Genomic DNA, 12,543 nt, shown 5'->3' on the forward strand with positions numbered 1-12,543 from the left:
TAGACAGAGGGAAAGACAAAAGGCCTGGATTTCAGCCAATGGACATTCTAGTCATAGCAGTGACAGCGCACAAAAGTCTGACTTAGAACAGTTAAAGAGGAACATACTCAATTTCAAAGCATCTTGTGATCACCTTAACTATGCCTTAAATACGTAGACATCTTTAAGTATTCTTTGTTGTGAAATATTCTAGTTCAAACTAATTATGTTAAAGCAAAGCCAATGCCTTATTTCCTCAAGCAGAGAAAACTCTAGTTAGACTCATCCATGAATGAATGGCTTGATCATGTTTAACAGCTTCCTTAGGCTGACCTTAAAAGGCTCATGGCCTCTGAGAACATCCATGATACTTCTATGAGGTGTTTTGAAAAGAAGCCTACATTATTTAAAACCTTTGTTGAATATAATACACTGTGTCCCTCCACAGCAATTAATGGAAGGATGTATGGAAACAACCAAGGTCTGACGTTCCACGTTGGGGATGAAGTGAATTGGTATCTGATTGGCATGGGGAGTGTATTTGACCTGCACACGGTTCACTTTCATGGCCACAGCTATGAGTACACGGTAAGAATGCTGGACAGCTTTATTTAATTATTATGGTGTCTGGTAAAGTAGTTATTGGGGCAGCATGGCAGGATGACAGGACTAGAAAGGAAATGACCAAGCCAGAACGAAAGTTCAACACCTCCAATTTATACTATATCAAGTGCATGTAAATAATTATACATTCAGCTCTTTGTGTCCTATGAACACTCAATAAATGCTTGTGAATGCATGAAGTAAATTTATCACTCTACTCTGGTGTTACATGGTAGGTAAATAACACTTCTATAACCACCTTTAGTTTCACCCTTTCTATCCCAACTTTTTTTTCAAACCCTCAGTAATGTAAAAGAAAAACACTTTGAACACTCATACATATCTTATCACATTCTCTCTCTCTCTCTCCCTCTCCCTCTCCCCCTCTCCCTCTCCCTCTCTCCCTCTCCCTCTCCCCCTCCCTCTATTTTTCCCAACCAAACTTAAGGTAAATTGCAAACATCAAGACTCTTCACCCCCAATTACTAAAGCCATGAGCATCCTAAGACTAAGAAGATCTCTGCTCCACCACATTAACATTATCACACCCCCAATGTTAACATTAATTCAGTAATATAAGCTAACATATGACCCATTCAAATATCCTCAGTAGTCCACAATATGTTTATAACTGTTTTTTTTTAACCAGGATCTAATTATTTATACATAGCATTTGGTTGTCATTGTCTTATCTTTCCTAAAAGAAGAGACCTCCATTATTTTTCTCAGTCTTTCATGTCATTTCATTTTTGAAGGATCCAGGCCAGTTTTATAAAATGTCCCATATGCTACCTTTGTCTGATGGTTTCCTCATGATTGGATCCATGTCAAACATTCTTTACATGAACACTATACAGGTGATGTTCTGTGCTTTCCAGGCATCATATCAAGAGGTGCATGATGTTAGTAGGTGCTGATACTGATGAGGCTTGTTTGATAACTTTATTAAGGTGACACCTACACTTTCTCTCCATTTTAAAAGTATCATCTTGGGGCACCTAGGTGGCTCATCTGTTAAGCATCTGACCTCAGGTCAGGTCATGATCTCATGTTTGTGGATTCGAGCCCCACATTTGGGCTCTGTGCTGACAGCTGGGAGCCTGGAGGTTGCTTTGGATTCTCTGTCTCCCTCTCTCTCTTCCCCTCCCTTGCTCACTCTTAATCTCTTTCTCTCTCAAAAATAACTAAACATTAAAAAATAAAAGTACCATCTTCCTCCTGTAATTATTAAGTAATCTGTGAAGTGATTATTTTTTTTACATATTTTATTCTCCAACTATATTTCACCTTATAGCTTTAAGAAGGATTCACTGATGATTCTTGCTGGAATCAATTTTTACAGTGGGAGTTATAAATGTTAACTTTCTAGGTCTATCATTCCTTCTGCATTTGTTATGAAAATAAAAATGTGGAATTAGGTGATAATTGGCTTTATGGTAACTTTTTCTCTTATATAATTATCTCCATCTTTTTCTACTTTATGTAGTCTTAGTTTCTTTATAGCTCTGTCAGAATTGCTTCCTCCCAACCCAACAAGTCATACTCTTTACAATTGTTTCTTTACTGACCACTTTTTCCTGGCCATTTCTCAAATTTATTATATTTTGAGTTTTATCCTTTCCCTTTACAGTGTCCAAATCAGTGTCATTTGTTTGCTTAAGGAGAATTTTCTTTATCTCTCCATCCTAATCCCTTTCATAAACATTAATGTGCAATTGAGGGCTAATTATGCATTTGACACTGCAAATGTTTAGTCCCACCACTTGGCATAACACAGTCCATTTTTTTGGCATCGATAAAAGTTTCAGATAAAGCTTTCCTGGATTCTAAATGTGTATTATGTTCATAGTTTCTTTATTGCTCAGGGTCTATTAGACAAATTAAATGAATGTGCATGACTTGATTTGCACAAAGCTTTATTGGTGTGCTGCTTTCTTTTCTGTTCTTTAATGAGCAAATTTATTCCTCTCAAACTTGTTTTGGCTTTAAAGTTATTTTTTTTTACTCTAGGGGTTTTATATGACAAAGTAGACAGAATAATATAATGAGTTCCTTTACCCACTCAGGCCCAGCAGTCATGGGCTTCCAGTACTTCCGTCTACATTCCCCATATTTTTGAAGGAAATAGGGTTGTTATTCATACATTTTTATATTCGACTTTAAAAATTAGAACAAAAGAGAGAGATTTAAACTCTGGTTTTTTTTTTTTTTTTTTTTTACAGTACATTTGATGTTCAGGTCAGATTAGTTCAGTTCAGAAAATGCTTCTAACATTTCTAGAACCATGCTGAGTGTTGTATAAATAAGAGGAAATCAAAGAGTTAGCTTTCAGGGGCTAGCTCTACACAAATGATTGTACTATAAGGCTTCAAATTAAGTGCAATTTGAGGTAACATTACTATAATGATAAATGAAGCTAACCTTTATTAAATGCTTCTTTTGTGCCAAATGCTATGCTTAGGTATTTGCATGGATTTCTCATCAAACCTTCTGAGAGATAAGCACTATTTTGTCACCATTTTATAGGGGAATGAAATGAAGGATTAGCAAGATAAAGAACTTTCCTATAAACAATAAGTAGTAGAAGTAGGACTTGAAACCTCAGCTCTCACTCCAGAGTTCCTCGCTCTTTTTTTTTTAAGTTTATTTATTATTTATTTTGAGAAAGGGTATGTGTGTGGGAGAAGGGCAAGGGGTTGGGGAGAATCCCAAGCAGGATTCTCTGTGCTGTCAGCACAAAACCCCATGTGGAGATGATCCAACAACTGTGAGATTGCGACCTGAGCTTTGAAATCAAGAGTCAATGCTTAACCTACTGAGCTGCCCAGGCACCCCTAGAGTCCCTCACTTGTACTTCTCACAAAACTGCTCTTTTCAGAACAATCCTATTAAATTGAAGAAACAAAATAAACAGGCAAGGAAAAAAAAGACAAACAAAAAACAAGCCTATAAAATATAGAGAACAACTCGTGTTTGTCATAGTGGAGATGGGTGGGAAGATGAGGGAAATCAAAGAAATTGAGACTGCATGTATTGTGATGAGCACTGAGAAATGTATGGAATCACTGAATCACTATATTGTACACCTGGAACTAACATAACACCTTATGTTAATTATACTTTAATTAAAAAAAGATTAATCCTATTACCTAATCCTATTAAAAGATTAGTACCACAGAGCCTAGTACCAGCAGCTGTCAGCTCTAGCCACTCAGCCTAAACTTATCACAGATGATCACAAGCAGTCTTCCCCTCTCCAGAGGTGAAACTTAGTCATTCTAGCATTAATGAAGCCTCTGGGCTTTACTCCCTGAAACTCCTGGGTATATCAAAGCAGCCCTCTGGGGTTACTCATTTGGTCTTGGAACAGCCAGTCACCTCTTTCCTAAGGTTATGGTCTCCCTTGGGGCCAGGGCTCCAGGTACATAGTACACATTTACTGGTTCCTAGGACATGGTCCATTCTTAGTTTAAATTGTTTCATATTGTTCTCTGAATTTTCTGACATCTTAGAAACGTATCCATGTGACGCATATTGTCACCATAGATGCCAAATTAATCTTCCTAAATAACACTGACTCGGGCCTCCACTCTGCAGCCAGTGGGAAACAGCTCTGCTCCCTTTCTCTCTACTCTTCAATATCTCCAGGGAGTCTTGGGAGCCTATGTTTCTAGTTGCCTCCCACTCTCACTTCCTGCTTCTGGGCTCATCTCCCTTTCCTCTCACTTCCTATAGGTGGTATTTTGTTATCTCTGTGCAGCTCCAGAATGTAAGGTATCTCCATTTCCTCTGACTACCCTTAACAACCATAAAAACTAGGCCATTATGGGTCATAAACTCTTAGTAAAAGTTTAGAGGTCGATGAATTATTTCCCCCCAATACTCCACAATAAAAGCATATATCATGTGGCATCACACACCTCTGTCTTCAATTAAACCACTGCATCATTGAGAAAGCTGACTCTCCAGCTCTTTAGAGGACTTCTTTCTCCATCCACACTCTTCCTTTCCAGATGTCTTGCTCCACATCTGTTCTCTCCTCAAATCATTCCAGACTCCATCTTGAGCTGCGTCAAATACGCCCATTGTACAGAGCACTTCATCTCCTTCCTACACTCTTCCAAACCCATCTTAATCCAGCCAGACCAGGCCCCAGAGCTTTATCTTTCAAAATCAAAGTAGCTCACAGAGGAGTTGGTGTCCTAAACATCTGGTTCTCTGCTTAGGAGAAAAAAGAGCTCCTAAGGCCCTTAGTCCTCAGCCCTGACCCCAGGAAGCAGATGGGCTCCCCTTTTTCCTGTAGCCCTGAGTTTTCCTGATTAGCTAGCTACATTTCAAGGAATGATCATTATGTCACTAATGTCCTTAGTTAAAAATATTTCTGTTAAAACTTCTGGGATTTGTAAAACCAGATGTTGTCTGAAATCTAGAGCATTCTTCTGCAGGAAATGCTGACAAGATATCTAACACAGATAGTGACACAAGGTCCCCTTAGAGTGAGATATTTCTCTATGGCCTGTCTCTGAAATGTTCTCAGACTTACTTTTCCTCTAAACCCTCAATTGTACTCAGAGGAGAAATGCAATGTCACCTAATGCTTTCTTGTCATCTAATAAAGTAGATTAGAATTGATAAAATGTGCAAGTGACTAATCTCTTTTATAAGTTACTTAATGGTGTTTTGTCTCCTTATTGAGGATGTGGGACTGTATCGCTCTGATGTTTATGACCTTCCTCCTGGAGTATATCAGACTGTAAAGATGTATCCGAGAGATGTTGGAACCTGGTTATTTCATTGCCATGTTAGTGAGCACATTGAGGGCGGAATGGAAACCACTTATACTGTAATCAGATGAAAAGGTAAGCCAAATTAGTTTGAAGTGATCGTATTTAATTAAATTCTATGTTTATATAAGGGTATCTTACCCACTGAATATTTATATGATATGAGACGCTACTCATTCATTCAAAGTTTACTGTTTTTAGATGACCAAGAAACTCTGGTTTTATCTTCTTTCTCAAACTTAGATAACTGTTTCTGATCTGTTAAAAGATACTCTAGAGTTAAATATATTACTTCCAGATTCATGTAATATACGCATAAAGATTTGAACAATTTATAGAAGATTAAACACAAGTAATTATTGAACTTATAAAGATATCTAACCTTGCTAATAATCAAAATCGGTTAAAATTGCATTTAAACAACAGTAAGATACATTTTTTTGAATTAGGAAACTATTGATTAGGCAAATATTTCTTTTTTCTAAGGCAATATTGATAACAGTCTGGTGAGATGGGTACATTGCATATACTTTGGTGTAAGTGGGAAGGGTTTCCACAGCTCTTGAAAGAAGCTGAATAATGATTATATATCATTTCATATTCCAGTGATACTTTATTTCTTCTCATTCCCACCTTCCCTTTCTCCAACACATTTTACTAGCAACTTTAGGATGAAAATATTATCTTTGTTTCTGAGATTTTCATCAGCTCCTTGGTTACTTGACATCCATGAAGTCACTACCCTTTGGTCTCTTGATAAAATGATTGTAATATTTTGACTCAGTTACTTCTTAGAATATTATGAAACTTTCTTTTCCACAGCATAAATATCTTTCTGATATGAAGATAAGTCCATGAGCACAGCTAAAGTGGCTGAAGAAGAAATATTAGGGATGAAGGAATCTAGAAGGGTCTGACTGAAGACTTTCATGGCAATCTACTAGGAAAACTCGCTGGAAATAAATTGTTTTTGGCCAACTTTGTGTGTGAGCTGCTTCCTCTTTCTGTAAGCTGTACCACTGGAGTAGGGTCTGTGGTGGTGTAACAAGGCTTTCAACACATAGTAGTGGGCTTGGTCAAGAGGAACAAAGACAGTAGCCACAAACCAGAGTCTAGCTCAGTTAAAAAAAAAAATACAGTATCCAGCATTAAACTGCAGTTTTTTCAAACATCAAAAAAAAATAAATGAAGTTCTCATAGCATGGTGAAAACTGATTTGAATCAGTCTTTAAAATATAAATCCATATATTATTGGAATATTGTAGGTTATAGAATGTATAAGTGCCAGTTTTCCAGAACCAAGAATAAGGACTCATGCTCTGACCTTGTATCTAGCAATATTAACATTTGAGATGTGTTCTGCTACAAATAACAGAAGACCCAGCTAAAAGAGATTATCAGTGGTGTTTCTCTCAAAATTTTAAGAAAGTTAGGAGATAGGTGGCTGCTAGGGTTGGTTCAGCAACTTGATGATAAAGGGCCAGTGTCTTTAATGCCCTTGGCCTTTCCCTCATGACTGTTGCCTCAGAGTTGCAAGATGGGTGCTGCAACTCCAAATATTGCATCCACATTTATGGCAAACAAGAAGGAAAAAAAGAGTAATACTGACCACATTGTCTCCCATTATCAGGAAAAGTAAAGTCTTCTGAAGAGACCCAGCTAACTTCTTCAAGTGTGTTGTTGGAAAACCCCTATGACCTGGCTACTCCTTACTTCAGTGAAGGCTGGGAAAGAGCTTTTGTAGCCTTTGTAGGGAAAGAACAGGAAGAAGGGACTAGAAATGTCTTGTGCATTGGCTAACAAACAGCTTATGCCTTAGACAATAAGAATATTTGAAATCAGGAATTGGTGAAATAAAAGGGTTCAACATGAGAAGTGAAACCAAACCCAAACTACATTTCTTTTACTTTTTAACTTCTTAACTTCATAAGTAATATATAAACACCTTAGAGTCTTATTAATCTTATCATTTTTCTGCAAAATACTCCAACTTGTGTCTCCAGAAGAGTACTTTTAAAAATTAATATGCTAATAATGCAATTATAACATTGGATAAAAGTAATAATACCACTTCACTCTCTGCTGTTGAAACCAATCAGAACCTATAAAATATGGATGCAAGTAGCCATCCCCCTTTCCTCACAAGAAGCATCCAAATTTGAAAAAATTTTAAAGTATTGCTGATAAAACTACACTATTCTTTAAGAAATTGTTAAAGATGTTCAAATTTCTCCAAAAATAATGTTTAATTCATCCATTCATTACTTAAGAGCACAATCCTAGACTTTGGGATTCAGAAATGGATAGAAGCCACAGTCTCATAAAATAAACTCTAATTTAATGGATACATGAAGTGTGACTTTGTAAATGGAGTTGAATGAAAAGGTCCTTTTCTTTTAAAGTACTTTATTGTCAAATTAGTTTCCTTTTTTTTTTTAAGTAGATGAAAAGGTCCTTAACTGCATTCATTCTTAACAAGAAGAGTCAAAGACTAAGAATTTATCAGTGGGATATGTCCCCTGCACAACTATTCAAAGGTGCTCTCAATGAGTACTCATTATTTCAACAGAAATATTGTTAGTGCAAAAAAAAAAGAAAGGAATATGCTTTAAGAATATATACTCTTTTTGTCAAATTCTATACATACCAAGATATTTTCTTTCCATAGTTTGATTTTATAAGTAGATTTAAAAACAAAATTTAAAGACCCCCTATAATATATTAAGTACCTGACTGGCTTAGTCAGTAGAGCATGAGACTCTTGACCTCAGGGTGGTGAGTTCAAGCCCCATGTTGAGTGTAGAGATTACCAAAAAACAAACAAAACCCCAAAAAACAAACAGACAAACAAAAACCCCGAAACAAAAAAAAGCAAGCCAATAATATATACCCATCCTCTTATTCTCCAAGTTTGTTTCCAATCAATGAGCTCTGTAAACCTAGTTATCTTTTTGTCAACTGACAAAATGAAGTTTCTAAATCTGCCAACTGCCAATCAAACCCTGGCCAGAATCCTTCCACCGCACAGAGAGACTGGAAGGCCCAGCCCACCATGGCCTGGGGCCATGCTCTAATGCCCTCAGGATCACAGTGCATCTCTGGGTCAAGCAGGCCTATACTTGAATTCCATCTATTCCACTTACAAGTTATGGGGTCTTCAGCAAGGTATAAAATCTCTCTTATCCATAGTTCCCTCATATATAAAATGAAGAAGAATATGATGATGATGATAATAATAATATCTATCTGTGGTATTCTGTAAGCAAAATCATGGCCCCTCAAAGATGTCCTTATCCTAATCCCTGGAACCTACGAGTATGTTATCTTACATGGCAAAAGTGAATTAAGATTGCCAATCAACTAAAGTTAAGATAGAAAATTATTCAGGGTTATCATGGTGGGTCCTTAATAATAGAAGAGGGAGACAGAAGAGAAGTTCGGATGTGATGCATTGTAAGGACTCATCCTGCCACTGTTGGCTTTGAAAATGAAAGGGGGCCCTGAACCAAGGAATGTGAGCAATCCCTCAAAACTGGAGCAGGATAGGAAAGGGTTCTCCCCTAGAGACTCCAAAAAGGAATGCAGCCCCACTGATCCCTTGATTTTAGCCTGGTGATAAAGATGTCTGATTTCTGACATATAGGACTGTAAGATATTAAATTTATGTTGTTTTAAGCCACTGAGTTTGTGGTGATTTATTAAAGTAGCAATTAAAAAAACTAATACATCTACCTAATTGGCAGTAAATGAAATGAAATAAAATTTATAAAGCTCTTGGCACTGTGCTGGTATGCAGTCATCATCTAATAAATGTTAGTGACTCTTATTATAGTTAACATTTATTTATTCTTTCCATTTTTATTAGGCTGTGTGTCAACTATGATGCTAAATGCCTAGGATTCAACACAAAACAAGGCATAGTCAGTGGTCCCCAAGAAAGCCCAGTCTAATTGAGGAGACAGTCATATAAATAGATAATTCTGGTAAGAAATATGTATTCATCATGTTTTAAATTTTTAATATTTTATGATGCTTTGACATCTTTGGGGGATCTTGCTAGCTAGAAAAGACCACACCTCCCAGAGCTAGTTAATTCATAGATAGTGAACAGCTTGCAGATGAGCCAGACTTTCATATGCAAACCAACCTATCCCAGATTCCGTACCCCCAACCACCTCCTTTATCTAACTCACACACCAAGCCCATATTTCCTCTGCCCTAAATCAATCTGAGCCAAGTACCAAACAACTAGAGACAGTTCCTATGCCCCAAAACTTGCTTTGATTATTCTAACTAGCCAATCATAGGCTTTTAACTTTGCCCTGCCTTACCTTTCCCACAGAATCCCCAATCAAGGCTGTGGCCTATGCTTCTCCCAGTCTCTACTTTGGTCTCCTGAACAACTCTGGTGGGCTCCCCATGTGACCCTGTGTGACGTGCATGCCTCTTGTTCCTAGAGGAATTGTAATTTTCTTTCAGTGGCACTGGCCTCTTTGTGTCATTACCAATGTGTCATCATCTTTTCTAAATTAAGACCCAGGCACAAATCACAGTGTTAAGAGTTATACAGAATGTATTACCCCAGCTTGGAATAGAAGCAAGAGGGAATGAGATCAAACATGGTGAGAGAGGAAGAGCTTTAAAGAAGGTCACACATTGAAGATGTATGTAATTAAGCCTTGTGAATAAGTTATTCTTTAATCTTTTATAAAAGTAATTCTTGGGGCACCTGGGTAGCTCAGTCAGTTAAGCATCCTGCTTCAGCTCAGGTCATGATCCCGTGGTTTGTGAGTTTGAGCCCCACTTAGGGCTCTGTGCTTGACAGCTTAGAACTTGGAACTTGCTTTGGATTTTGTGTCTTCCTCTTTCTCTGTCCCACTTGCTCTCTTTCATTCTCTCTCTCTCTCTCTCCCTCTCTCTCTCTCCTCCCCTCTCTCTCACTCTCAATGATAAATAAATGTTAAATTTTTTAAAAAAAGTAATTCTACTATTTTGGTTCTCTTCCACTGCTAACAAATCATATACTTTGATTTCTCCATTGTTCATGGTAGTAAGAAAACAAGAATGGAGTCACTGGAGGCCTTATGCCATTAAAAAATAAATCTCCTCCATTGTAATATACACATCAACACCATCAAGGCTTTTGATGGATTAAAATCTAGGCTTTCTCTTCCCCCACCTCTGACCCGTCTACCAGCCAGAAGGTGATGGACCTAACCTGGACCCACTAATGAGCAGCCCACGGGGGATGGAGCAACCAGAGCCCTCTCTGTGTGATCACTCCTTAAATAGTCAGGAACTAAGCAGTGGAGGAGAAGAGAATCAGCCAAGTTGAGGCCAAACTAGTTCAAGTCAGGGGACTTGTTATCCGAGTTCTGTATGTGACCACACTCACTGATAACATTCCAGAGTTGCACAATTTCCTGTAAAAAGATAGCATCCTGGTGGTCTGACTGGTTGTTAACAGAATGACCTGCTATTTTATAGTGTTTCCTGCTGTCACAGAATGAAAGACTCTCCTTGGTTTGTTTCTTAATAATCCTGATTTATCATGTTAAAAGCCACTTTTTAGGGATCAACCAAAAAGAAACTAGAGGTATAAGCAGGAAGAGTGGTGGGAAGGAGAGACTGAATCTTGCCAGAACAGAAATAAAACAAAAGCTTCCTTGATTTTAGCTGTTATCAGTCCCAGGACCTTAACTGCTAAATACTCACTCAATCCAGGAATCTTTCAGATGACAAATGAAAAAAAAAAAAAAAAAGGAAATTGTGGAAAATGATTAAAACTTGGTGATGTAACTCTAAGTGTGCAGTGACTATTTATAACAAACTACAAAGATATACCCCAGGGTTCTAAAATAACAGCCTTCTTACAGACATAGCTAAGCGGATAAGCTACTTGGTCCTACCTAGACTCTTCTCCAAGTCAGCTGAGCCTCTCACGGTGGGCGCTCTGGCTTCTTGTCTCACTCCAGTTCATGCTGCTGTGATAGATACATTTCTGGAGTGCAGAAGTTCTCAAATGCAACATTATTCAAAGTTCACTTTTGAGTACTAGTTCTGGAATCATCGCAAGGAGGTTTGCAGTCTTAAATGACCCTGTCAATGGCTGGTTGCTTATTAGCCTGCAGTGGCCCCTCTTATTTAGACAGTCCTGAGGCTCAGAGCATTCCTCCTTCCCCCCACCCCTCCGCTTCCCGCATTCAGTAGCCTTATGCCTTTTAATGCGAAGGGTAACTGTCACAAGAGAGGACAGAAATATGGACCTCCTGACCCTTCCTGCATTGCAACATAAAATATTTACTCCCACTGGTCAGGAGTGTTACTGTGTAACCATTTCATTTCACCACCAGTATAAGGGGTGCTAGAGGTATACATTCTGGAGCCCTCTGTAGTAACTACCTGAGGGTGTGTGTGTGTGTGTGTGTGTGTGTGTGTGTGTGTGAGAGAGAGAGAGAGAGAGAGAGAGAGAGAGAGAGAGAGAGAGAGAGAGAGAGATTTATTTGGTGGGGATATGGTCTACGTACTGAAAAGTGACTTCAGGGATTATTGCTGTGATCTGTTCACTGTGCTCCCATCTCTCAGGGCTGAGTTTGAGCGTGGAGTAGCGAATGAGAAAGAAGGACATGCCTGGAAAGCTGCTGGCTCATACAGGGGCATTGTGCCATTCCCCCTTTAGGAGTATGAACTGCTAAATGATGTCCCTTCCAAGTAGACCATTTGGAAATAGGAGCCCCTCTGGACACGAATATTTAAACACAACAGCATCTCGCAAGGCACAGATTTTGGCCAATGATCCTCTCAGTGGGCATGGGGACACAACAGTTAAAGGTGGCTCTGGAAGGAGGTCCTGGACATATCAAGCAATGGAACTCACTTTTCTCTATCAGGGCAATTCGTTAAGATTATTATGAACTGGTGGGAGAAGCATCTCTATGCCTCAACGTAGTGGATCACTTCATTTGCCATCTGGACAATGGTCCTCTCAGACTGAGGTTTGTTTTACAGGTGAGGAAACTGAGGTTAAGTTTCTTGCCTGATGTGATGTGGTGTCATCAAGTTTTGATTTTCACCCTGCTGTCTTCCCTGGCACTCATTATTGTCCTTCTCTGATTTGTTTTTCTCCATAGCACTTGCAGCTGAATCTAGCTTTTTTCTCATCATTTGTACATTATCA

At 38.3% G+C, this 12,543-nt stretch overlaps 1 protein-coding gene across 1 annotated transcript in view; it reads left to right on the forward strand.

Moving 5' to 3' along the window:
- The window catches only part of LOC115292790 (ceruloplasmin-like), a 29,537-nt gene extending 23,220 nt beyond the window's left edge, over positions 1 to 6,317 (forward strand). The window contains exons 17-19 of the mRNA XM_029940803.1: positions 428 to 567; positions 5,279 to 5,441; positions 6,189 to 6,317. Coding sequence (XP_029796663.1) covers positions 428 to 567; positions 5,279 to 5,437 — 299 coding nt within the window. The 3' untranslated portion in view covers positions 5,438 to 5,441; positions 6,189 to 6,317. The remainder of the gene's footprint in view (positions 1 to 427; positions 568 to 5,278; positions 5,442 to 6,188) is intronic.
- The last annotated feature ends 6,226 nt before the right edge of the window (positions 6,318 to 12,543 follow it).

This window comes from Suricata suricatta, chromosome 5 (assembly GCF_006229205.1).
Source record: "Suricata suricatta isolate VVHF042 chromosome 5, meerkat_22Aug2017_6uvM2_HiC, whole genome shotgun sequence".
NCBI lineage: Eukaryota > Metazoa > Chordata > Mammalia > Carnivora > Herpestidae > Suricata > Suricata suricatta.